The sequence below is a fragment of the Tenrec ecaudatus genome, chromosome 1, assembly GCF_050624435.1.
Source record: "Tenrec ecaudatus isolate mTenEca1 chromosome 1, mTenEca1.hap1, whole genome shotgun sequence".
NCBI classification, from domain to species: domain Eukaryota; kingdom Metazoa; phylum Chordata; class Mammalia; order Afrosoricida; family Tenrecidae; genus Tenrec; species Tenrec ecaudatus.
The window spans coordinates 160,385,320-160,411,727 of NC_134530.1; the positions used below are offsets into that span (position 1 = coordinate 160,385,320).

The 26,408-nt window shown below is 43.7% G+C and overlaps 1 protein-coding gene across 7 annotated transcripts in view; it reads right to left on the minus strand.

Moving 5' to 3' along the window:
* The window catches only part of POGZ (pogo transposable element derived with ZNF domain), a 64,988-nt gene that overhangs the window by 4,572 nt on the left and 34,008 nt on the right, over nucleotides 1–26,408 (minus strand). For 3 of the 7 annotated variants that reach the window (XM_075562067.1, XM_075562029.1, XM_075562039.1), the window contains 11 exons: nucleotides 25,084–25,259; nucleotides 20,183–20,291; nucleotides 18,663–18,953; nucleotides 18,365–18,583; nucleotides 17,479–17,585; nucleotides 16,492–16,829; nucleotides 15,536–15,690; nucleotides 5,551–5,651; nucleotides 4,894–5,040; nucleotides 368–502; nucleotides 66–238 (listed from right to left, as the gene is read on the minus strand). In XM_075562067.1, coding sequence (XP_075418182.1) covers nucleotides 66–238; nucleotides 368–502; nucleotides 4,894–5,040; nucleotides 5,551–5,651; nucleotides 15,536–15,690; nucleotides 16,492–16,829; nucleotides 17,479–17,585; nucleotides 18,365–18,583; nucleotides 18,663–18,953; nucleotides 20,183–20,291; nucleotides 25,084–25,259 — 1,951 coding nt within the window. The remainder of the gene's footprint in view (nucleotides 1–65; nucleotides 239–367; nucleotides 503–4,893; nucleotides 5,041–5,550; nucleotides 5,652–15,535; nucleotides 15,691–16,491; nucleotides 16,830–17,478; nucleotides 17,586–18,364; nucleotides 18,584–18,662; nucleotides 18,954–20,182; nucleotides 20,292–25,083; nucleotides 25,260–26,408) is intronic. The other 4 variants (XM_075562074.1, XM_075562057.1, XM_075562047.1 and 1 more) reach the window with 3 other exon arrangements.

Consider the following 26,408-nt stretch of genomic DNA (forward strand, 5'->3'; position numbering starts at 1 on the left):
TGGCTGCCACCCCACCCCGCCCCACCCCACCCCGCCCAGCCCAGCCCCGAGAAGAAGGCGCTGACATTTTCCTAACAGATCGCTTTTGGACGCTGCGCTGCACAGGGGGGTAAAGGAAGACGGGCAGAGGGTCCGTTGAGGAGGTCAGTGGCGCCGCCTCCTGCAAGGCGCTGGGAGGTGCATCGTTAGAAGACACAGGAATGGTGCGTGGCTGCCCTCGGGAAGCCCGGATTGTCACCTGTGAGTCAAGCAGAAGGGTACATCCAATGAGACGTGCCCCACCCTAAACCCCTGAACACTAAGCACCTCTGTATGCCCCTCTCCTGGATCTGTAATCATCATTTAAAAGTCTCGACAAATCCTTTACCTTGGTGCCTGGCTTCAAGCCCTCCAGCTGCTTGGGCTTACGAAAAGTTTTATGGTGCTGAAGCTTGTGTTCGATTTTGTCCTTGGCAAAGAGAAACTGTAGCCGGCACTTGTTGCAGTGGTAAACACTCCTCTTCTGAGGGGAAAAGGGTGAGACAGAATCCCATAAACACACCCAGTGAAGGTTCTCTTAATGCTCGGTCTTCTTACAACGGTTATGTCGATCATTTCAGAGAATCATCACCTCCTATGGGCCTCAAAGTAAGTAAGGTGGGTGCCAGGCCATGACGACTTAGGTCCAAGACCCTCTCCTGCCGTGCTCAGACAACGGGCTGTAAGGCTCAGACCTCTCACTGGTCCCCACACCTTGTCTCTGGACTGCAGATACTGCTCCCTATACTCAGACACTCATGACTGTTTAGTCTTTATTATTAAGTACTTTTATTGGGGCTCTTCCAACTCTGTATCACAGCCCATACGGTCATCCAGGGGTCATGCAAATTTTCAGATATGCTGCCATCATTTTTGAAGCATTCTTTTCCCTCTTGAGATCGTTATCAGCTCCCCACTTCTTACCTCTCTCCCCCCCGCCCTCCCTCCCTCACAAACCCTTGATAAGTTATGGATTACTACTTTTATAACTCATGATTTTTATAAGGTAATAAAATATAGCTGTGTATGTATACACATAAGTATATATAATGTTGTATTCTCTTATCTTGTGCTTTGGTCTGCATTGCCAACCACAGTCCCTTCCACAGAAATCCTCTTGTGAGCGGTTGCCTGGGTCTTGTCTCTTCCTGCAGAGTCCAGGCCTGTCACGCACGGATTTCACCAACAGCCCCACCGGTCGGATGGCTCTGCATCTGGCTTTATCTCCCCCTAACGCATCAACGCATGCACACAGGGGCCTTCCTATTGTGAGAGGTCAGACTGCTCAGTGTTGAATTTTTCAACACAGGGCCTAGGTCTGTGGCTTTCTTCAGAGACTAACAATTTCTGCAGTCTCTGGCTAAGTTACAAGTGATACTCTCCACTCCCCTATCTGGAAACACGTTTGTGGTGGATCATCAGGGAAAGCGGGCCGTTGTAGAGGGAACTGGGCAAGCATGTTTGTGCACACGTATGTGAACATGGGAGCACAGGCACCTCGCTGTGCTCTCCATTTTTGAACTCTCACGGAAGTACGCGGAGTTTTTCTCTGCACCCCCGTTGCAGCACTATAAACCATGGTCTCGCTGTTCCGTCTGAAACAGGAGGGACAACACAAGCAGTCACCGAAGCGCCTCTGGGGTTCCCTTACCTCCCTGTCTAGCCTGGCACCCCGTCCCCCCGTTGTACACAGGCTATCTCTTGTTCACTGATCCTGCTGAAACTGACTTACTTCCATGCTACCATCAACGCCATGACGTTCAAAGGTCTGAAGACTCCAAGTTTCTAGCTTGCGGACCTCCCTGTCACACAGGCATTTAACCATGCTCACTTCTTACACGTTCCTGGCCTTTACTTCCTTCACATTAGGGTTAGGGACATTCCTTATATACCAATCTCTAGGACACACATCAGACTGTCACATGAACAAAAGCTATGTGTTTAGTAGAAATCAACTGATCTAAAAGCCACGTAAACATACACTATTATCCTATAAGTAAAACTATGTGATACTCTATATTTAAATACATTTTATAATATTTACCATCACGCGCCATTTGAGATCTTGGGTTCAACACACCGTCAGGGTCACCGGGGTAGGTCAATCTGACAATTTCTGCTGACGACTTTCTACAGAACCTTTGACTACATTTGTATTTATTACTGAAGTAATGCTTTCATGAGTGAAATAGGCTTACTGGGATTAATCGACTTAAAATCACATCAAATTGACGCGTATTCCTAAAGATAGGCATACCACACAGAATTTAAGATAAGGCTTATTTGAAGAAAATTAATTTTTGCCTCATTAACTGTTTTAGAGTCAGCATAAATGGTAGGAGGAACATGTAAACCATTTGGCATTTTGGAAGAGGTAATAAAAATGAAGCAACCTGTAGACCTAGTGTTAACTTCAAGACTCTTTTGGGTTTCCTCCTAGTGTTCTAGGGCTGACTTTGGGGTCGGACTTCAGGAATCCTTACTCTCAAGTGGGCAATGGGGCCAACACTTATCTTTTCTCCAGCCAGCCTTCTTCTCAGGCTGCAGGTCTGTAGAGTCAACCACATACTTAGCGCACAGCCACCTTAGATGTCCACAGACCCAACAAACCCTAGACCACACAAACGTCAAACTCTTCCTTCTAAATTGTTCCTTTCTTGAGAGCCCCAACTTCACAACTAAGACCTGTCAACCATCCACCGACAATCTTTTTTTAAAATAATTTTATTGGGGGCTCAAACAACTCTTACCACAATCCATACATACATCAAGGTGTCAAGCACATTTGTACATTTGCTGCCATCATCATTCTCAAGACATCTGCTCTCCACCCAAGCCCCTGGCATTAGCTCCTTTCTCTCCCTCCCTCCCCAGTTGAACCTTTGATAATTTATAAATTATTTTGTCCTATCTTACACTGTCCGACGTCTCCCTTCACCTACTTTTCTGTTGCCCGTCCCCCAGAGAGGAGGTTATATGTAGATCCTTGTAATCGGTTTCCCCTTTCTACCCCACCCTCCCTCCACCTTCCCGGTATCGCCACTCACCACTGATCGTGAAGGGATCATCCACCCTGGATTCCCTGTGTTTCCAGTTCCTATCTCTACCAGTGTACATCCTCTGGTCTAGCCAGATTTGTAATTAGTAAGGTATAATTGGGATCATGATAATGGGAGTGGTGGTGGTGGGGGGGAACTTTAGAAACTAGAGGAAAGTTATATGTTTCATCGTTACTACACTGCACCCTGACTGGCTCGTCTCCTCCCCACAACCCTTCCATAAGGGGATATCCAGTGGCCTACAGATGGGCTTTGGGTCGCCACTCCACATTCCCACTCATTCACAATGGTATGATTTTTTGTTCTGATGATGCCTGATACCTGATCCCTCCGACACCTTGGGATCACACAGGCTGGTGTGCTTCTTCCATATGGGCTTTATTGCTTCTGAGCTAGATGGCCGCTTGCTTATCTTCAAGCCTTTAAGAACCCAGACACTAGATTGATAGCCGGGCACCATCAGCTTTCTTCACCACATTTGCTTATGCTCTCCTGCTTTGTCTGCAGTGATTGTGTAGGGAAGGTGAGCATCGTGGAATGCCAGTTTAATAGAAGAAATTATTCTTGCAGTGAGGGAGTACTTGAGTGGAGGCCCAATGTCCATCTGCTACCTTAAAACTAAACCTATATATATGCACATAGATCTATTTCCACATCCTCATATATATTTGCATATGTACATGCCTTTTTTTAGACCTCTATAAATGCCCTTTGCCTCCTAGCTCTTTCCTCTATTTCCTTTGACTTTCCTCCTTTCCCACTTTCATGTTCAGTCTTCATTTAGGTTTCAGTTAACTCCTCTCAGTTACATTATCCTTGGTCATGTCCTACCAGGTCTCCTACACCCTCCTCACCACCGATTTGGATCAATTGTTTGTTCCTTTGCCCCTGGGTTTGTTAACACCACTTCCTTTCCCCCACATCTCCCTCTCTCCCATGTCCCCCTCCTCCGCCCCGAACTGTCGGTCTGGTTGTTTTCTCCTTTCATCCAGCCTATCTTATTTAGAGAGATCTGCGGAGATAATAACATGCACAAAAACAAGACAGAGTAAAACCAAGCAACCAAAGAAAACAAAACAACATCCACTGACAATCTTAGGCACTATTATTTCTGCACTAGTTAACCTCTTGCTACTTTCACTGAATCCATCTCCAAATCATAAATGTTATTAAAGTTCTCAATTCTCTCACCTCTATCCTCATTTGCTTCCTTTCAAAAACCAATACTCTAGTCTACCAAAACTACGAACATCCTCAGTGTGGACTCTCTCCTTCAACCTGTTCTCTTCGGGGCAGTCAGTCTAACATTAAATGCACATCTGGACACATTATTCTATAGCTTACACATCTTTTAATGGTTGCCCAGTGGCTGAGGCTAACGTTAAACCTTTTCCACAGCATACAGGATCCTCCAGGACCTCTTCCTTGCCTGACTTCCAACCAGCTCCTTGCATGAGGCATTGCAAACAGTGAACATCTTTCAATTTCCTCATCTTCCTCCTGCCCTGGGGCTCACTCTGCCTCAAGCCCTCTAGTCTTCTCTCTAGAAGCTCCACGTGGCTCCTGGAGGAAGTCTAGGCTTTTCTAGACCCGTTCTTCATCTAGCAACACTTCCCACACACTCGCCCATTGAGCCACACCGTCTTCCTGACCACTGAGTCCCTAGCACAGTACAGGGTATGTCAAAGAAACCCAGTGCGTGTTTGCAAACCAATGTGCATTATCTTCTCCGCTACAATCATGTGCCAAGCTCAGCCCTTGCCCCAGCATCCATGGAGAAAAGAACCCCCGGTGAGTGAGGCATGGCGCCTGGTACCTGGTGTCTCATGTAATGCTGCTGGAACGCATTGCCGTTTTTGAAGACCTTCAGGCAGTAAGGGCAGAGCAGATGCCGAGTGTCCTCATGGATCATCCGAAAGTGAACATCAACCTCAGAGTACAGTGAGGAGCGGTACTGACACACCTGAGTCACATAAGAGGGAAAACAAGACTGAGCGAGGTAAACAACTAAGGCCTTTAAAGAGAAACAAAAACAGGAAAATAGGAAAAGAAAATTAGATTTCCTAAACTGTACAGAAGCCAAATTGTTTTGTAACACAGGGTCCTGTCTGTGATAAATTGAGTTGTGACTTAAAAATGGGGACGGACAGGAAAGTCTGAGTACAATCCATACACTGTGACTAGAAAGAGTGAAGTTCTCGCTGCCCACCTCTAAAGGACAAGTTCAGGAGACAGACAATTCCAGACAATTCCCTTGTACATGCATACGTTCGCTGGCTGGATATGTGTTTGTTTGCTTGTTTTTAAATGTTTTTCTCCTACATGGAAAAATCCAAAAGACAGAAACTGCTTACTGATTCTTCTGCGCCTCCTCAGAATACCTAAAACTAAGTATATTCAGTAGGTGCTGACCAAGGTTGGTGTCCAGCCTAAGAGGAAAACGGCTAAGGCTCCCTGGAGAAAAAGGCAATACCTGGCAAACATAAGGCATCTCTCCAGGCTTATGAGTATCCTTCATATGCTGGAGAAATAGTGGCTCACTCTCAAATGCCCACTCACAGATCTTGCACTTGGCTGTAAGAAGAAAAATAATCAATATATACACCTGGAAATAATACCACAGTCCTGCTGACTCAATCTTTCATTTTCTCTGATGTCTTCATTTTCAATAATCAGGAAATCATTGGGTTCCTTCTACTTTTTCCTTAAGATGCTTCCATCTTAATATCTCTGTGGCTGGTAATAATGAATCAAAGGCCCAGGTCCAAATTTTGAACTACCTGCAGGACATTTAAATAGGATTTTCCTAACTTTATTCAGCATCTGCTGATGTTGTGTCCCATCTGTTTCCCTTCTCAGCTCTTCCATCGCCTCCTGAACTAAAAACTTAGACACTATCTGACTCCAAATCCTGTATGTTTTCATTTTTTCCTACGATGTTTCTAAGGAATTGTCATTTCTCCACTCCGACAGACAAAATCTGTGTAGACGTTCCTATTACTTCCCACAGACAATCAACTGGCTTTTCATACTTATTTCTCTCCAGTGACCAATAAACAATGCATGATACACGGAGAAAAGACTGAAGTTGGCAAGGATTTCATTTTACTTGGATCCGAAATCAATACACAGGGGAACATCAGTTTAAACCAAACAACATATTGCATTGTGCAAATCTGTGGACAAGAACTCTTTGAAGTGTCAAAACAAAGATGCCATTTTGAGGGTTAAGGGGTGCCTGACCTGACCAAGTTCTTTCCACTCCCTTATGTTAGTTTCAGATGCACCCGAACACTGAACAGTAACAAAGACCTGGGAAGAAGTGCTTCAATGAATCATACTGTTGGTGAGTAACACAGGAATACAGGAATTGCCATGGACTGCCAGAGTAAGAAACAAATCTGCGTTAGTGGTAGCACAGACAGAATGCTTCTCAGAAGTGTGGAGAGACTCTGTCTAAAGTACTTTGGAGGAGTGACTAGTCCCTGGAAAGTGACCCGTCACAAAGATAAAGACCTTCCTGGAGATGGACAGACAGTGTTGCAACAATAGGCTGAAGCTGAGCAACAATGGGGAGGACGGCACAGGATCGGGCAGTGTTTTGTTTTATGAGTCTGCACCAACTCACTGCATCTAACAGCAGCAGCAATCTGTCCAGTAAGAGCCCTGGGGGCCTGCTCTTCAGGGAAGAGGTGAGGCCAACTGTTCCTGTCATGATTTCGTGTCTCAGAAGCACTCTATAGGAACTTTGAGTCAAAATACATGGTGTACCCCCAAAATAAACCACCCAAAAGCTCTGCTGGGCGGAGTTTTAGTACTATGCATTTTTCCCACTGGGCGAGCATCCAGCAACTGGCTCTGAGTTAGTGCACCCAGTGGCATTGCCTGGGAAGGTTCTCTCTGGGCACGGTGAATTTTTGGGGGGTGAAATTTTGTTTCCTGCTCAGGAAAAATGCCGTAGAAACTGTTGTGATCTTGAACACAGCAGCTTGTAAGGACAGCACTATTGGAAAAACTGAAGTGTACAAGTGGCCTTCTCGTTTCAAAAAAGGTGAAATGTCGTTCTGGAAGTTCGTTAACTTTCCAAGTGGATGAAAATGCAAACAAGTCATGCACTTGCCCTTGAAGACCAACAACCGGCCACTGAAGAGAGGGGTAGTTATCTGGACCATCTTGGAGCTCAGTTCCGTGAATTTTAATGGAAGATTTTGAAATGAGAAGGGTCACTGAGAAATGTGTGCCTCAGGTTCTGACTGACCAGGAAAAAGAGCATCGAGTAGACACATGCCGTGCTTTGAGAAAACAGCCCTGAAGCGACGTAGACTTTTTTCCCAAAGTCATTACTGATGAGGAGACAGTGCTGCTCTTATGACCCCGATAGCCAACATCATTTAGGCCAGTGGAAGATGCCCTGTCACCTCAAGTCCCAAAAGCTCGTTAAGTGAAGTCAAAGATCAAGACAATGCTCTTTTATTTTTTAATGTAACGGGGATAGTGCATTTGGAGTTTGTTCCACCAGGTCAGACTGATCATCAAGCTTTCTATTTAGAGGTTCTGAAAAGATTGCTAACAGTGTGGGACAAGAAAGGCATGGTTAGTGGCAGAAGAGGGACTGGTTTTCCCACCACGACAATGGACCTGCTCACACAGCCATTTCAGTGTGCTCGTTTTTGGGCAAAAAATCCCCCAAAAAACCAGTATGCCTCTCCTCACCTGACCTCACTCTGCGTGACTTCTTTATTGTTTCCTAGAATGCAGAGGGACATGAAAGGGCAGTGAAAGTTGAAGAAGTGAAGCAAAAAAACGAGGGAAGTGCTGTCAGCTGTCCCAACATATGAGTTTGAAAATGTTTCCAAGAATGGAATCATAGATTTGGCAAGTGTATTAAGTGTAATACAGAGTACTTTGAAGGTGATAAGGTTGTTTTGTAAAAAATTTAAATACATAGCTTTGAAACAATTCCAGGTTATTTTAAGATATCCCCGTGTATAGCCAATGACAGTGGGTTTGTTTGGCTTATCTGCCCAATAAATATATCCATTATAGACCGTTGTCTAAAAAATTGTTTAAAAATATTAATGCATTACTTCATTCCTCTGCTCAAGGACAGACAGTAATTACTTCAAATGATTTCAACAGATGTGCTAAATGAGTACAAATAAGAATATGCCTCCAAAGGGCTCAAAGTCAAACGAAACGTGAGTTCTTACCTTGTTGTAAGAGTTGCCAAGCTTTTCTGTGACTACTAATAAATCCAAGATAATCGGGCTATTGTGACAAGTTTATGAGGTTGTTATTCTAAGTTTTTGGTTAAAACATTTATAACTACTCCAAATTATCCGTTAACCTGGAAAAACAGTTCATTGTATTTCTCTTACATACATTAGAATTACTCTCAAACTATAAATTTAAGGTTTTAGGCATCTTCTAAGACAATGTCTAATCCCCCTAAAAAAAGGAGTAAGTCAAGTTGAAGTAACTCTTTAAAGAATAACCAGCAAAACCCGGAGTCTCAGGGGAACAGGGCTTAATCTGGGCCCTGGACAGGCCTCATGGAACCCTGGCATGGCCAATATTTGCAGAAGAGTAAGCCATGCGTGTTTGTGGGCAGGAGGCTCTTGGTCTGTGTGCTTATTCTCCCAGGGGACTGAAACCTCATTTAGAACCATTGCCTAGACAAGGGCTACAGGAGAGAAAACGTGTGTGCTGCATCTTGTAAGAGGAGTAAGGGTTTGCCAGACAGCGGCGCCGAGAGAACAGAGGCAGCAAAGACAGGGAGGTAGGAAACAGATGACGGACTTGGGAGACAGTAAGAGCACTGCACAACATACTTTCCCCGCTGCTCAACGTCTCTACACCAGATCTCCGTTTTGATGTGGCTTTTCTTATCTTGTGCGTTTTCCCTGGGAAGTTGCATTCACCTCAAAGGCTGACCCTACAATCGACGCCACCTCTGCTGTCCCCAGCGCCAACAGCAGCTCTATCGTTAAGCAATTTCCAATGCTCAAATAACATACTATGGTTTTTTTGCATTAATCCCCTAGCAAGGAAATTGTGAAGAGTTTTAGCAAGGAAATTGTGAAGAGAAGCTTGGTGATCAAACATCTAATCTAACTTCAGAGATTGAGAAACCACTCACTAAAACCTCATGGAGCCCAGCTCTTTTCTGACACATTTGGGGGTGCCATAAGACAGCGTCCACTAGACACCAACCTTGGACACCTGCCTATGAAAGACCCAGTGTGATAGAGGGAGAATTCAGTGGATTTCCATAGTAGCTATCCTATTAATTATTTTCCCCAAAACTAAAGTTCCTCCCACTGTCACCACCCTCACTTCTGTGACATGTACACAGCCTTATGCTTTGAGAGAACAGATTCCTGCATGTTTTCCAAATTATGGAAGGATAGATCCCTATTCTTCTTTTAGGCTCATCAACCTCATCATTCCATGTGTTTTAAGACTCGGACAATCAATGAGTCTTCCCTCTCTTGAACCCTTTCATCCACAATGGTACATCCTCAATACCTGAACATGATTAAGTCCCTCCCCTAAGAAATTCTTTCTTCAACTTCTTCCTTGGGGTACTGTTCTTCTACGTTCACCAGAACAGCAGACAGGTGATCCAACAATGCATTACAATGACTTGGAGAAATCTGCTGCATAAGACCTCTTTAAAGTACTAAAAAGCACAGGGTTAATCTGAGGACTCAAGTGCACCTGACTCAAGCCATGGCATTGTTAATGGCCTCATATGCATGTGAAAGCTGGACTTTGAATAAGGAAGAAGAACTGATACACTGGGATTATGGTGTTGGTGAAGAATATCCAAATTACCACAGACTGCCAAAAAGAACCAAACAAACCTGTCTTTGGAACAAAGTTCCTGTCTTTATAACCAGAGTGTTCCTTAGGGGCAAGGAAGGTGAGAATTTATCTCATGGACTTTGGGCATGTTGTCAGGAGAGACCAATCTCTGGAGAAGGACATCGTGTTTGCTAAAGCAACAGAGGAGAGGAAGACCTTTGACATGGTGGATGGACACAGTGGCGGCAACAGTGGGCTCAAAGATAAGAACAACTGTGAGGATGGCCCAGGACCAGGCAGATTTCGTTTTGCTGTGCACAGGGCTACTATAATCGGAACCGACTCAGTAGCACCTAAAAACACGAGACACAGATGACACGATGATGGAACAGAAACAGTAACAGAAGCCCCTGTGAGGAAAAGCCCCAGAGCCACTCAAGCTCCTTGAAGGCACTGTCCTCACACAGGATGAGAGAAAGGTGATGCTGTGAAGACTACACTGGAACCACCATGAAATACAATGACCCGCTGATGTTTTGGGGAATTGTGAAAATGCCTGGGTATAAGGTGATGATAGGTGGGATAAACAACCTGGAGGAGAAAACAATGGGACCAATGGTTCCAGGGAGAAATGGGAGAGGGGGAGGCTGGGGAAAGGAAGGGAGGTGTCAACCAACCCAGGGACAAAGGAACCACCAGAGATCTAAAATCAATGGCAAGGAGGATATAGGTGAGGAGGTGGGGCTTAATCAAGGGTAATGTGGCCAAGAGGAATTACTGAAACCCAAATGAAGGCAGAACATGATAGTGGGATAAGAGGAAAGTGAAAGTAAACAGAGGAAAGAACTGGGAAGCAAAGGACATTTATAGAGTCTAAATACAGGCATGTGCATATGTAAATATACTTATATATGACGGTGGGGAAATAGATGTATGTGCATATATTTATATGCTAAGTATTAAGGTAGCAGACAGACACTGGGCCTCTATTCAAGTACTCCCTCAATGCGCAAGAACACTTTGTTCGAATAACCTGGCATTCCGTGATGCACACCCTCCCGATGAAACTGCTAAAGACAAAATGGGTGCATAGCAAATGTGGTGAAGAAAGCTGATAGTGCCTGACTATCAAAAGATATAGCATCTGGGGTCTTAAGGCTTGAAGATAAACAAGCAGCCAACTAGATGAGAAGCAACAAATTCCACATGGAAGAAGCACACCAGCCTATGTGATCATGAGGTGTCGATGGGATCAGGTATCAGGCATCAAAGACCCAGAACAAAAATCCCAATCGATGTAAATGAGGGGGGTAGGTGCAGGATGGAGACCCAAAGCCCATTTGTAGACAAATGGCCATCCCCTTACTAAAGGGTCACAAGGAAGAGACAAGACAGTCAGGGTGCAGTGTAGCACAGATGAAACATACAACTTTCCTCTAGTTTTTGAATGCTTCCTCCCCCCACTACCATGACCCCAATTCTACCTTACAAATCCGGCTAGATCAGAGTATGTACACTGGTACAGATCAGAGCTGAAAACAGAGGGAATCCAGTCAGGTCCAATAATGAGAGTAGAGCTACCAAGAATGTAAGGGGAGCGTGGGGGGAGAAAGGGGACACTGATCTACATGTAACCCCCTCCCAGGGGTACGGACAACAGAACAGTAAGTAAAGGCAGACATTGGTCAGTGTAAGACCTGAAAAAATAATACTAATTTATAAACTACCAAGGTTTCATGTCAGAGGATAGAGGAGGGAAGGGAAAAAAAAGGAGGAGCTGATACCAAGGGCTCAAGTAGAAAGAAAATATTTTGAAAATGATGATGGTCCCCCAATAAAATGATTTTTAAAAGATAAATAAAAAGTAAACGATGGTAACGTGAACAAATGTGCTTGACACAAGGAATGGATGTATGGATTGTGATGAGAGCTGTCCGAGCCCCCAATGGGATGATTAAAAGAAAAAGGATTAACAGTTCACTCTGTCAGGTCCTGACATGTATAGTGGGGCATATATAGGAAAATGGCCTATGTTCCTGAGACACACGCTGACGTAAACAGGAGTAAAATGTCAGCATGCCTGTAATTTAAAAGAAAAACAAGTAACAAAATAAATGGGAAAAAAAAGTTAAACCTAGATGCTGGACATTTTATGCCAAGGGAGTGGTCATCCTGATATTATCTTTAAGACATTCTTGTGTTGAAAAATTCTCAAAATTAAAAGAGCAATTAGTCTCAAAACAGTAGGATTAAAAAATAAACTACTTCATGCAGAAGTTGTCAAGAACGTGTTTAAACCATGGAATTATGATATGTATATTAATAAAAATAAAAACCATGAAAGTTGTCATGAGTTAGACACACACACACACACACACACACACACACACGAGCTTAAGAATGTAAGTGATAAACACCAAAGAAAGACACTCACTTGTCTAAGGCAACAATTATTACCAGTGTAAATTTTACACGATGAGGCACTAAATTTTTTTTTAACAAAGATAAAAGTGGGAAGCAAAGACAAACAGCAGCGAGGTCTTACATGGTCTCTCCGTGAGGAAAAAGTTATCTTCCCTGTATAGATTTGCTATGGAAATGGAGTAACTAAATCCTCCCACAGGATTCTGTGTAGAATGTCCTCAATGTGGGGTACAGATGAGTTTATTCTGGTGAACAATTCTGGGGCCTAACCTAGATCAAATTGTCCACTGTGCCATTACATGGCAGTGCCATGAACTGATACTTTGTCAATTCTACTCCCAAATAATTAGTTCAAGGCTATGCTGTCCAGTGTGTGGCTCCTGAACACTCAGTGTGGTAAGCCCAAAGTAAGAGGTGCTAAGTACACTATATACACCAGATTTTTAACTGTCTGTATTTTGCAAACAAACAAAATATATCAATGAAATTTTGCATTTTGGTTATATGTCGACATGATTCTATTGTGGCTAGGGAGTTAACTAAAACATACTAGTAAAAGCCGTTTCACCTGTTCCTTCTAGCCCTATTTAAAAAGGCTACTAAGGAACATTAAATTAATGTGGCTTACATTACATATATGTACTGATCATAGCTGGTCTAAACCAATGAGAAGAATTCTATTCTCGGCACTGACTTATTTAAGAATGAGTCCATGACCCCATTGCTGCCAAGGAAACATAAGGGGAAACCTGTCACCACCAGTGAGAAAACAGATTCTTGTTAGAAGCAGGAAGATCCAGTCTCTTCTTCCTCTGGACAATTGTGTGTCTGCATGGAATGCCTTAGATTAGCGGTTCTCAACCTGTGTGTAGCGACCCTTTTAGGGTGTCAAACGACCCTTTCTCAGGGGTTGCCTGATTCATAACAGTAGCAAAATTACAGTGATGAAGTAGCAATGAAAATAATGTTATGGTTGGGGGGGTCACCACAACATGAACTGTATTAAAGGGTTACGGCATTATAGGAAGGTTGAGAACCACTACCTTAGACTAAAATAATTCTTGCTATGAGTCAGATAAAAAGGATTGTTGAAAAGCTGAAATCATGGGGTTGAAGCCTATTCTACTTATAGATTAAATGGTAATAGATGTCCTTACTGTTTAACTAATTTTCAGTCCTTTTAATCAAGGTTTTAAATTTGCAGCAAAATCATCCAGTTTTCTTCATACTGTTTTCTATCAGCTTTTCTTACTATTTTCCATCCATCCACATCTTTCTTGCATTTAAAAGACCCAATTTGCTTCACTTCTCTGTGAAACGTGGCTCTAAGGATCTTTTCCCTTCTCTGAATGCATCACACAATATTGGTATTTATAATAATACAGTTTGTGGAAAAGATAATGGAACTTGTCCACAAAATTTGTAAAGCCCCCTCTTACACTGTCTTGTTTGCACATCTTCCTGTTTGTCTCCAAAACAAAACTGGTAATATCTGGCCTTTCCTGCTATGAGCCATCTCAGACAGAGAATCAAAAGAACACATTCCACATCTGTCTGAAGTGGCGGAGACCCTGACCAGAGGAGTCAGAGACTGTGGCACAGAGACAATGGGACAGAGCAAGAGAAGTAGCACCAAGATTATGGGGCTATGAGACGCCAGATCCGTGTGTTGGCTTCCTGGTCCATGGAGGAGAGGCCAAGGGACCATGTGGCTGAAATGCTAAGGACCAGAGAGAGAAGTGGCTGCTGGCTGAGGAGAGGTTTGGCTGTGGACCAGTGACCGTACCCTTCCTGTTCACTGACCCTGACTTGTGGCCAGGATCTATGAATTTTTCTAATAAGCCACTGCAGTTATGGAAAGCTTAACAAAAGTGACCCCTAAGGGGACAATCCAGTCAACAAGCATACAGTTGATGCTCAGCCTCCTCGTACAGTGAGTAGTGATGGGTCTTACAAGCAGCTTGTAGTCTCTGCCTTGTCTCTATTTGTCCAGAAAAAAAGAGACAGAAGCAAGCCCAACATCGGAGAAAGAACTGGACACAGGCCTAACTGGCTCCATGAACCACTACCTCTGCTTCCTTGAGACCACCAGTAGTGGAGGGGACCCAGCTACCACTCCCCAAGGCTCTCCTCAAGGGCACAAGAAACAGATGCCAACAGAGAAGAAGAAAAATGTGAAGATCTTCAAATTCTGAAAAGCAGTCAGACTTACTGGCTCTACTATGACTGGAGGAGGCTCTGAGATTATTATTTTTATTCTTTACATCTGAGATCAAAATTATACCCTGAAATCACTTTTAAACTAAGTAACAGATTAGCTCCAAGAGTAGAGATGATCACTTTTGAATATGTTTGTGTGTGTTTTTAAAATCTCTACAAGACTACATGGACAACAGCAATTTTAAAGCACAGACAACAAGGTTGGAAGATAGGAAGTTTAGGTCAATGGGAGTGAAACAATTAGAACAGAAGTGACAAGGATGTTGACACATGTAAGGAATATAATCAGTATCACTGATTGCTATGTATAGAAACCGAATGAAAGTGGGTTTTGCTGTGTACTATTTTCACCAAAAGTAAAAGTAAAACCTCAGAGTAATAAAAAATTAAAAATAAACCACCACCACCACACGTTAAGACCCCTTAAAGGAATCAGAAATAGTCTAGAAGATGGAGCACAAACCCTCACTTTGATCACATTTCACTAATTGTTTGCTCTTAAGCAAATGATGTCACTTCTCTCAGCTTGTGGCTTCCTCAGCTGTGTAAGATGTACACTGTAGGTAACATTGGACCTCACCTGACATGTCATCAAAATCAAGTAACTGATATGCAAAGCACCTTCTTGGTGGCAAAGTTCTCCATCATCAAATTATCTTTATTCTCCATAAAGCCAATCAGGGTGCCATCTAAAGTGGGGGTCCACATACAGATGTCTGCTCCTTCTACAAAAGGATCAAAGGCTCCAGGTGATGAGTCTATTTTTCTCTCTGTACAGTAGTCCTCAACCAAAGTCTCTAATCACTCAGGCTCAATCCATGCTTGAACAGAAATCAAGCTTGTCAGATACAAAGACGTAAAATAAGGAATTGGCTACTAATATGGAAAGTACTACACTGTTACTCACAGATAAATCAATGTAATGCCTCCCAGGCTCCTACTAAGACTATTGAATTCAGGGTGAAAAGCAAGATACACGCCTAGAGTTTGAGAGTTTCCAAACTTACTAGTTGATTCATAGGGACTATGAACATTTTCCAAGTGGCACTGAAGCTGGAACGGTGTAGAAAACTGGCGATAACAGTGTTGGCAGATGGTGTGCCCGTCCACCTCACCATTCTGCTGATCCAGTTCTACATGGTGCTTCATATGGTTCATGAATCTGTATAGCATGGCACAAACACAAAGTACAAAACACATTAAAATCGCCAGTCTTTGATACCGACAACGGTAGAACCACAGAACAGATTCTCTGCCCTTCTGCCTCTCCACCTCTCAGCCCAGAACAGTTGGGTGCTGAGGCTAGAAAAATACCACCACAAACAACAAACTCACTGTCATCCAGGCGACAATGCAGGACAGGGTAGACCTGCCCTTGTGGGTTTCTGGGACTGCAACTCCTGACAGGAGTAGAAAGCCCTATCTTTCTACCAAGAAGCAGCTGGTGGTTTTGAATCGCTGACCTCACGGTTAGCAGCCCAACACATAACCACCATGCCACCATGGTTCCAAAAAAACCCAACAGGTTCCTCTTAAAAATAGTAGGAGTTCTATGACAGCTGACGAACTGATCTCCTCACTCAACCCCCCAAAGTTGCTGCTGGCAGCCATTCAGTCCAGTGTGACCCCACGTGATGGTGTGTGACAGAGCGGGGCTCGCCCGTAGTGTTTTCTAGGGAAACAGATCACCACGGGCTTCCTCCTTCCACCGAGCCCCTGGGTAGGGCTGAACCACTACAAATGGTTAGTGTTTAACCTCTCTGTAGCATCAAGAGTCCGTAACCCAAAGTTATCTTTTATATATTACCACCATACGCTTAGGAGTAGTTATTAATAACGTCTTCCCCAACACAACACTGGTCAAGAGCATTCTCCACAGAGAAAGACTTGTTAAATAACAAGAGTTCTGCCTTCTCTTGTCCAAGGTAACAAGCAGCCTCCCAGGATGTTCACTGGCACTTACCGAATGTTGTTTTTCAGCCTTTTGGTACAGTGTGGGCATCGGAAAGATGTGGCGACCTTAGGGAAATTTGTGAGCTGGGCTACTTTGCCACTATCCCGCCCATAGTAGAAGTCATCAACCAGCATAATGAGCTTGGTCTGGACGGCATCACCCACATTTTCACTTGGCTCTGGTGCTTTGGTAGGCGGTGACAGAGTAGGAACAGGAGTAGAAGATGGCGTAGAAGCAACAGGAGCAGTTTTATCAGGGGATGGAGGCTTTGCTGCTGATGGGACACTGGGTTCTGAGTCCAGAGGCTTTCCTTTCTTCAAGTATTCAACCATTTCTGGGCAACAGTACTACAAAGAAAGAAGACATTTGATCAATTTGGGAGCTAGGTGCTGCAAACTTCCCAACTTCACTAATGTCCTTTGGCAACAGTTGGGCTTCCGGTTTTCCTAGCCGGTTGTCTCCCATTCGTTGTCTACAGTGGATCTAAGGGTCACTCCTCTGCTAGCAAGCCCCTGACCTTGTACTTCATCCTACCTGTCTTAGAATCCATTAACTACTCACTCACATCATTTGGGTCTGGACTTCCTAGTAAGAGGAATGTATAATCCTTTTTTTTTTTTAATGTATAATCTTTACATCTCTACTAACACCAAAAATCTTTTCAAAGCTAGGGAATGAGTAAGCAGCTCCTGATTATTGAGCAACAGGATAAACAGAAAGGTAACGGAGGCCAATTTGCTTGAGTTCTTCGTACCCACCACCCCCAACACCTGTCCTCTTGTGAAGTTTCAAAATCTACAACTAAGGAAGGACACACATCTTTACGTGTGCTCCCCCACATCCCAAACCAACTAATTCCTCTCTAGCAGGCCCAAAGAGATAAGCCTTGGAAAAGTGTCCATGTCACTTCAGAGCTCCGCCTCACAAGCCCCTAGCGCAGAGGCAGAGTACAGAAGTCACATAAGCTGGATCCTCGGCCCAGGTGCTATCACTTACACACATATGACCTCTCAGCGCTTCAGTGATACGGAACTGAGTTTTACACCGTGGACAGGCTTTCCGTCCACCGTCTTGGAGATCGAACACTGGAATGGGAGAGGTCACTAAAAGAAGTGAGAAGCATTAATTAATGAGACAACAGTGGAAAAGGTAACTGCCTTAACTGGAAAATGATTACACACTTCCTGTCAGGTCTATCAAGAGATACATGTAGCATATCAAGGTAGAAGCACTAGAGTTCGCCATGTTTAAGGTACATTCCTTTACCCATCTTTTAACTGGAGGCCAGGGATGGGCAAGGCACAGCATGAAGGCCTCATCTAGCCAGTCATCTGTTTTTGTATTATTAAGAGTAGTTTTCGTATTTTTAAATAACTGCAATAAACTCAAAAGATTAAAATTTGGGGACACATGTAAGTTATAAAAGAAAAGGAATACTTCAGAGCCCACTAACAGCGCCGTTCTGGTGGAGGACAGCCATCAGGGCAGAGCTGAAGAGTTGTAACAGACCCTTCATCCACAAAGCCTCAAATATGCCCTTGTGCTTTAGAGAAAAAAGTGTGTCGACCTGCTCTTGACCACTGAAAATCTTCATGCTCCCAGTGTTCTCCAGCTGAAAGCTTCTCTATCAAACCCTCCTTTAAACCGTGTTCAAAAAAGCCACCTCCTCCATGAAGCATCCTTGATTATCCCTCCCATCAAGGATTAATCCCCAAAGCACAATTACACTGTAATTTTGTAGCTGATTTGCTTAAGCTTTTCACAAGTGGTTGTCCCCTTTAGTACACTACAATCTCCTGTAAAAGTAGACAGGAGCAACTCTATTTTTGACAACAAATACTTTATTGTTTCTGAATGACTGCCTGCTCAGTCTTCCAAGTACCTTTCATTGAGGACTCAGGTCCACTGGTTCTTTGAGAGGCATGAGCTGGGCTGCTGTTGGATATCACCATTGGCCCAGGACTCTGGCCCAGGGAAGGGATGGTGTTAAGTGTATTCACCAGTTTGGCTACTTCATTGCTATTTTCACCTGTAACCCCAGGTCGCTTGACAGTGACAAAGCTGGCAATGCTCACTGCAGGTGGAGAGGGGAAGGAGGGAGCTATGTTGACCAAGTGATAATCATCCGTTCTCTCCCCACCACCCATCCCAGCTATGCCATCTCCCATCCCAAACCTCACCTAGCTTGGGATTCGGGGTCTGGTTGGACTGGCCTGGAGGCTGAACAGCTAGCTGTCCCAGGGAGGTTGGCTGGGTGGCAGTGGGAGTGGTGGAGGTGCTGGGGGTGGACTTGGTCTGCTGGGATTGGGACTGTGGGACGGTGCTTCGAATGGTGAGTGTGGCTGGGATGACGGTGGTGAAGGTATTGGTGGTAGGGCGCACAGGCATTGTGGAGCCTGGCCTCACTGGAGTCATCTGAGAGAACACTTGTGGGACTCCAACTGTCGGCTTAACAAACTGGGTACCTGGGGCTTCAAAAGAAAGACAAAGAAAAGTACCAAAGCTTGGTCAATGAGCTCAGCTACAATAGATATGTCCTCTCACTTTACTGGAAATACTGAAACAGGAAAAGTCCCCTTCCCCAATCTGGGGATGACCAGAGGTTACGAAGAATAGTACAGATTCTGAAGTCCTAACAAGCGATGTGACTAAGCAGATAAATTTACACTGACTCATGAATCGGCTCGAAAAGTATCAAAATTCAAGAAGATTCCTCATTCTTTCTCAAACACCTTACCCACACTGCCTATTCTAGTCTAAGAATACAATCAAGAGTCTCTTGACCTTGGTATTAAAAGAGAAAGTTGGCACAGGTTGGGGGGGCAAAGGGCAGATGTTGTTCTAAAAAAGAAACCCTTCTTTTTCGGCATACTAAAGCTGCATCCCATTCTCTCTAACATAAACCCACACTGACCATGCATCCTATTAGCATGTCCCAAAGGACAACATCTCCTGGCTCGCCCAAACGTAATTCCACTGAGAAAGATTTAAGAAATATTAGAACTCAGTAGAGTAGCTTATATCAGAATAAAGGTCAAAAAAAGCCCTGTGAACACTGACAACAACAAAAAAAAATCAGAAGAATGAGTTACAAAAGTATCTTATTGCATAGAGAGTCCTGCTTGCACTGCAACTGTAGTAAATTCAGATACAAAATAAAGAACTGAAAAGTATAAAACATTTTTATAGTTTGACTCATGTCTTAAAAAAAATAACCCATAGAAACAAAAACAAAAACCATCATTAATCGGCAACATCCACAAAGTTTATCATTTGGTTAATTATCACATATAAAATCTAAGATGTAAAATTTAAGCAAAATAAAAGTTTCTAATCCCACGATTCAAATGGGTAATATGAAATTAAGAAATTTAGGAGGTTTGTAATAACATTCCTGAAGGGAAACTAATTTCATACCTGACTGAAACACCAGTCACAGAAAAATGACTAGAGAGCCCTGATTCATTATCCCAGGAAGGATAATGGGAAGTTTAAAATAATAATTGATAAAATCCCAATGCTGGCCAATGGTTAGAGACTTTTGAAAAATTTCAGCTTAAGTTGGTAAGATTTTTATATGTCTAGATTACTTACATATGTTTAGATTAATGACATTTTTCAAAAAGACCTAAAATACTTTGAAACAAACTCAAACTTCTGGCTGCTGTTTTATGACAAATGGATAGACAGTTCTCCTTACCTGGAACTAGAGTAATTGGTCTAACCGTTTGGCCTTGCTGTACGTTCAGCACAATCCCCACCTGATTCATTGCATTTTGCACAGGCCGGACATTCCTCACGGGAAACCCCTGCATGGAAAAGCAAAATGATCTTTAACATGGACACCAGCTAACGCTAGTAGAAACTGCAGTATGACGCATTCTTTGTTACAACTTCTAGAGGGCTGAGATTAAGATTTTTTTAAAAAATGTTATTCTTAGTGACAGAATATTTCAAAAATCTAATGCCTCATCCTGCACTTGGCCATGCTGTGCTTAGATGACGAGAATATGTGAGGCCAAGGCTCGCTAGCTACCCCTCGGAGTCCCATGAGCATCCACTCTGACAGTGACTATTTCCACAGGAGCAGGGACAAAGCAAAGATAACTTCCCTTCGGACTGGCCTCACCCAGTCCTTCCTTCCATTATTCGTTGTCACATAGGACAAACGAGAGTGTTTCAAAAAGTTGGTGGGAAATTGAATAAAAGGATAATGAATATTTTGCATTAACTTCTTGAACCCCCTCATATCCTAAGAAAAATTTACCTGCGATTTATCTGTCACTGTGGCCTTCGCAGCTGATGCTGCTGAAGGAATGACACCTCAACAGAAACCCTTGCAAAAGCTGTTTTACAGAATGGAATGCAAAATGACCAGGCTGACTCCCTCATAGCTCAGCCAGCCAGGAGTCCGTGACTGCTAATGCTTCTTGTTTTTCATGGACAAACTCTTCAAAAGGCCACCTGAGTTATGTAACGCATCCCTCCCTCCATTATCATACTTCTTTGATATTTTTATTTGGTTTCCTGGATCTGGAATATGTTTTCCTACTAGCCAACCTACTACTTTCAATCATTGTGATTGTTATTACATAAAAGTGAAAAAAAAACAACAACCAAAAACATTGCTTCAAAAAGCCCGTAGTTAAGCTGAGTCCTGCTCATGGCAGCCCTGTACAGGGTTCCTGAGGCTGCACATCTTTATGGGGCAGTCTCATCTTTTTCCTGGGGAGCCAATGGTGGTTTTGAATGACGGGTCTCACAGCGAGCAGGGCAATGTTCCACTGGGCTGGTTAAGTGTACTATGTGTTCTGTTCTCCTTGCTGCAGCCAACACTGGAGACATCTAATTGTGTAAAGAAACATGCATTTAAAGAGAACTAATTTTGCTGAGAATGAATAGTTCTGGGATCAGATCTTTAGGAATGCCAAGCTGGTCCTCTAATGTAGCCCTGTTTTTCTTAATCATTTTATTAGGGGCTCATACAACTCTTTTCACAATCCATACATACATCAACTGTATAAAGCACATTTGTACATTCATTACCCTCGTCATTCTCAAAACATTTGCTCTCCACTTAAGCCCCTGGCATCAGCTCATTTTTTCCCACTCCCCCCTCCTCATGAACCCTTGATAATTTATAAATTATTATTTTATCCTATCTTACACTGTCTTGACGTCTCCCGTCACCCACTTTTCTGATGTCCATCCCCCAGGGAGGAGGTCACATGTAGATCCTTGTAATCGGTTCCCCCTTTCTACCCCACCTTCCCTCCACCCTCCCAGTATCACCATTCTCACCACTGGTCCTGAAAGGATCATCCGTCCTGGATTCCGTGTTTCCAGTTTCTATCTGTACCAGTGTACATCCTCTGGTCTAGCCAGATGTGTAAGGTAGAATTGGGATCATGATAGTGGGTAGAGAGGAAGCATTTAGAAACTAGAGGAAAGTTCTATGTTTCATCGTTGTGTAGCCCTGTTTTTCTTTTAAAGGAGAAAATTAAATTTTTATTTTGGTGATTTTAGCTACTGAATCCACACCCATCCTGTCCTGGTTGTTTTGGGGTTTTTTTTGAGAGCCATAAATATATTTTTTCAAACAAATGAAATCACCATTGCCTGAATAATAGTCTTTCAAATTTTTCAATTTTACTTCAGAGCCACACGTATGTACCCAAAGAGCTGCAGTTTGCTAGACCCTGGTCTAGACACGTGATTCTCAAACTTGGACTCCAAAGAGCTGACCAAAACACAAATTCCTGGTTTCCCCCCTAAAGTTTTTACGTCAGCTGATCAGTAGTCCTGTTTTTCAAACCCTTCCCCAATGAGAGCCAACCGTCTCACCATGAAGATGAGGTCGGAAAGTACAGCAGGGTCTGGTGCCTGGTCGCCTATAAGAACAGAGTTTTAAAATTGAAATAGAGATTCTCTGATCCTCCTTGGACAACAGGCAGCAGCAGCCCTCCAAGCTACATCCCTGAGACACAATGGTGAAGGTCAGAGTAAACAGACTGGGCCACTCTGGGCACTTAAGTCACCAGGGCTGCATTCACCTCTTGTCAAGTGGATGCTGTTGTCATCAATGACTCCCTCATTAACTTGGATTAGTCTATATGCTCCAGTACAATTCCACCCATGGCAAGTTCAATGGCACTGCCAAGGCTAAGAATGGGAAGCTTGTCATTAATGGGAAGTCCACCTCCATCTTCCAGGGGCAAGATCCCACCAATATCAAGTGGGGTGAAGCTGGTGCCTGAGCACATCGTAGAGTCCACTGGTGTCTTCACAACCACAGAGCAGGCTGGGCTCACGTGAAGGGCAGCACGGAAAGGCTGGTCATCTCTGCCCCTGTGTTTGTGATGGTCGTGAGTCACGAGAAGGGATTGCCAGCAATGCCTCCTGCACCACCACCTGTGTGGGCCCCCTGGCCAAGGTCATCCAGGACAACTTTGGCATCGTAGAGGCACTCATGCCCACAGTCCACGCCATCACTGCCACCCAGACAAGGTGTTGAAAAACAGGGCAACATTAGAGGACCAGTTTGGCATTCCCAAAGATCTGATCTCAGAACTATTCATTCTCAGCAAAATTAGTTCTCTTTAAATGCATGTTTCTTTACACAATTAGATGTCTCCAGTGTTGACTGCAGCAAAGCAGAACAGAACACAGAACGGCCCCTCTGGGACACTTTGGTGGGATAGCCATGGGCCTGCCTAGAACTTCATATCTGCATCTACTGGCATTGCTAAGGTTATCCTGGAGCTGAATGGGAAACTCATTGGCATGGCTCTGTGTCCCCACCCCACCGTTTGGAGCAAGCTGCCAAGTACAATGACATCAAGAAGGTGGTGAAACAGGTGTCAGGTGGTCCCCTAACAGGTATCCTGTGCTACACTGAAGACCAGGTGGTCTCCTGTGACTTCAACTGTGACACCCACTCTTGTCAAGCTCATTTCCTGGTCTGACAATGAATTTGGCTACAGCAGCCTCATTCATGGTCCACATGGCCTCCAAGGAAGGAGACCCCCCTGCCCCCCCAGCCCCCCAGCAACAGCACTAGAGGAAGAGCAAGGCCCTCAGCTGCTGGGCAGTCTTGGCCCCAATTTGATTCCCCCAACTCACTGAGAATATCCTATTATCCAGAGTTTCCACCCAGACCCCCTGAAGAAGGGGAGGGGCTTAGAGAGCCCAACCTTGTCATGTACCGTCAATAAATGACACTGTACCAGGAAAACAAACAAACCTTCAAACAGAGAAGCCATTCTCCAAATAAATCCTTTCAGAAGATGGTCTGGCTCTGCTGTGGGTGATATGCACCTCTTACTAGTGGCCTGATCAAAAAGGGCAAATGTGTAAGCGCCCTGCAAATGGAGGTACCTGGCCTAACTACAGTGGCTGCTCAACATCCAAATTAAACTCCATTTTACATCAAACTGCATCTTGAAATAAAATCTCTGCTTCTCTAAAGAGACCATTCTATTTCTTTTAAGTTTAACTGTTTGCATTCTCAAACGGTCAAGGAACAATATTTTAGTTTGTGCAAGGAACTGTTTGTTAAGAGATATGTACTGAATTTGTGCAGCTTCATCCAAGAAGAATGACTTGGCCAACCTGCTCCGGGAGGTTAGGAAATAAAAATCACCTTGTTACGAAGTACTGTGATTTCACAATCCCTCGTAGTTTTTGTCCTGCACTCCCCCCTTTGTAGTCCTTGTTTACCCCACCTAATAAAACTGCCTACTTCTTGCTATTCAGAAGGCGATAGTACCCTGCCTGGGTGCTAATGGGTTTCCCAAGATTCATCAATCTCTCCTCTACTCTTTTAATAAAAACTCTGCTTTCACTTTCTAAAAAGGGGGCGGGGAAGACTTGGAGTGATTCAACATATAAAATAAGAAATGATTTCCAAAGCCTACTTCAAAAGCCATACATAAACTTCTGGCAGATTTACAACTGAATAATTCGTAAATCATGAGACCACAGCAAAGTGAAGCACTTGCTTTTATATTCCACATTCATAAGGAAGCTTTCCATTTACCACATTAAATATCAAAGACTGCCTTCTCTCTTCCAAAGCGCTCCACTAATGACATCAAGTAGATGCTGATTCACAGTGACCCTACAGGACAGAGACGATCTGCCCCTGTGGGTTTCCAAGACTGTAAGTAAATACTGATGGGAGTAGAAAGCCTCATCTTTTTCCCAGATACCCACACGTTATCAATTTCATACATATACCTCCAACCAACTCACCCTGTATTAAGAAAACCAGCAAAGGGTTGACATGGGAAAGGCTTCCTAGTCCCAGCTTTCCCACTAATGCATGCCCCGGCCTCAATGAAATCACTGCCCAGCCCTCCTCAGAGGTTGGAAGGAGGCATGACCCTGTCGTGATGCTATGCTGGGCTTTCTACAGACATCAGCTTCAAATTACAAAACTGCACACCAGAAAACCAGGTCAAAAAGACAGGACTTCAAGCGATTTCGAATGATGCCAAAGACCCTGTCTCTATCACAGCCTCCAAAGGTTTACATAGCTTTCCTCCTCCTCCTCCTCCTCCTCCTCTAGCAAACCCAAATTCCTCTCCAGTCCTAACTCACCTGTGTAGTGATGAATATTGGTTGTGAGGCCACAGAGGAACTAGTCACATGATTGGCATTCTGCATGACCTGGACAGGCCTCAATACTGGCTGAGTAACCATTGTTCCCAGACCCGGGGCTGGGTTCTGGGTCAGTATGAGCGGCTGTCCACCTTGCTGGACCAAAGGATTGCCAGCTAAAGGATAAAAGGAAGAAGAAAATAAAAAAGAGTGTAAGAGAAAATGTTAAATTCACATTTCATAAGAAGCATTCTGGTCTTAGAAAAGAACTGGTGTTCCAGGTAACTAAATAGCCAAGATTGTCACTCACCTCAGGCTTGACGCCACCAAACTCACCAAAATTTTAAGCTTTACCCTATCTACAACTAACAGAAAAAGCAGAGGCAGGGAAGGTCCACTAAGCTCTCACCCATGTCTTATTAAATAGGGATGAAGCAAACATCCAAACTTGTACATGGCTATCACCTTGCCCCTTGATGACTGAAGTGGCTACAGAGGATAAAAGTACAGTACTTTTTCCATTTTAGGAAGGTCTACTTTGTCAGTGTAGTTTGTTGTTAGCTAATTCATCTTAACCTTTGCAAAAAAGTATTATTGGTGAATACCAATGCACATCAACTCAGCAAGTACACATAATCTCAAGAACAGCAACCCTTCCCAGTGAGCCAAATCTGAGAAGAGCAACCCCAGGTGGTCTTTGTGAAGGTTTGGGATTACCGTACCTTTATGTCACTGGGCCTGCTAACGCTAACGCATACCAAGTGAACATAGTGTGACTGCAGATGATGATTTACAAAGAAGTAAACATAAATACGGTGGGCTAACGATTACTGAAATCATTTAAGGTCTGATGTTAAAAATTCTATAAATATAGTTATTTTTTACAATTCATTCGGTTAAAAGTCATCATTAGTACCAAATTCCTTGATTTACAAAGACTCAAAACCAGATAGGAATTCTCTGAAAGCCAACATTATCTCACTTTTTACCCCAAATCACCAGAATGGGGTGGGTACAATCAGTTGATAAGTTAGAGAGTCACAATGCAGTTACTACAAAAGTAGATGACCAAGCAAAAGCGAAATCCACTATCTTCAAGTCAATTCCCACTCAGAAACCTGGGCTGTCAATCTTCACAGGAGCAGAGAGCTTCTTCTTTCCCCTTGGGAGCAGCAGCAGGTTTGAACTGCCAACTTTGAACGAAGTTTCTTAGGCTACTAATGACAGACGTAGGTGCTTATTAATGAGCCAACAGTGGGCAGCCCCCACGCCCATGGAAAATGAAGTTTATAAGGTGGCTAGAGCCTCAGTTACTGACACTGACA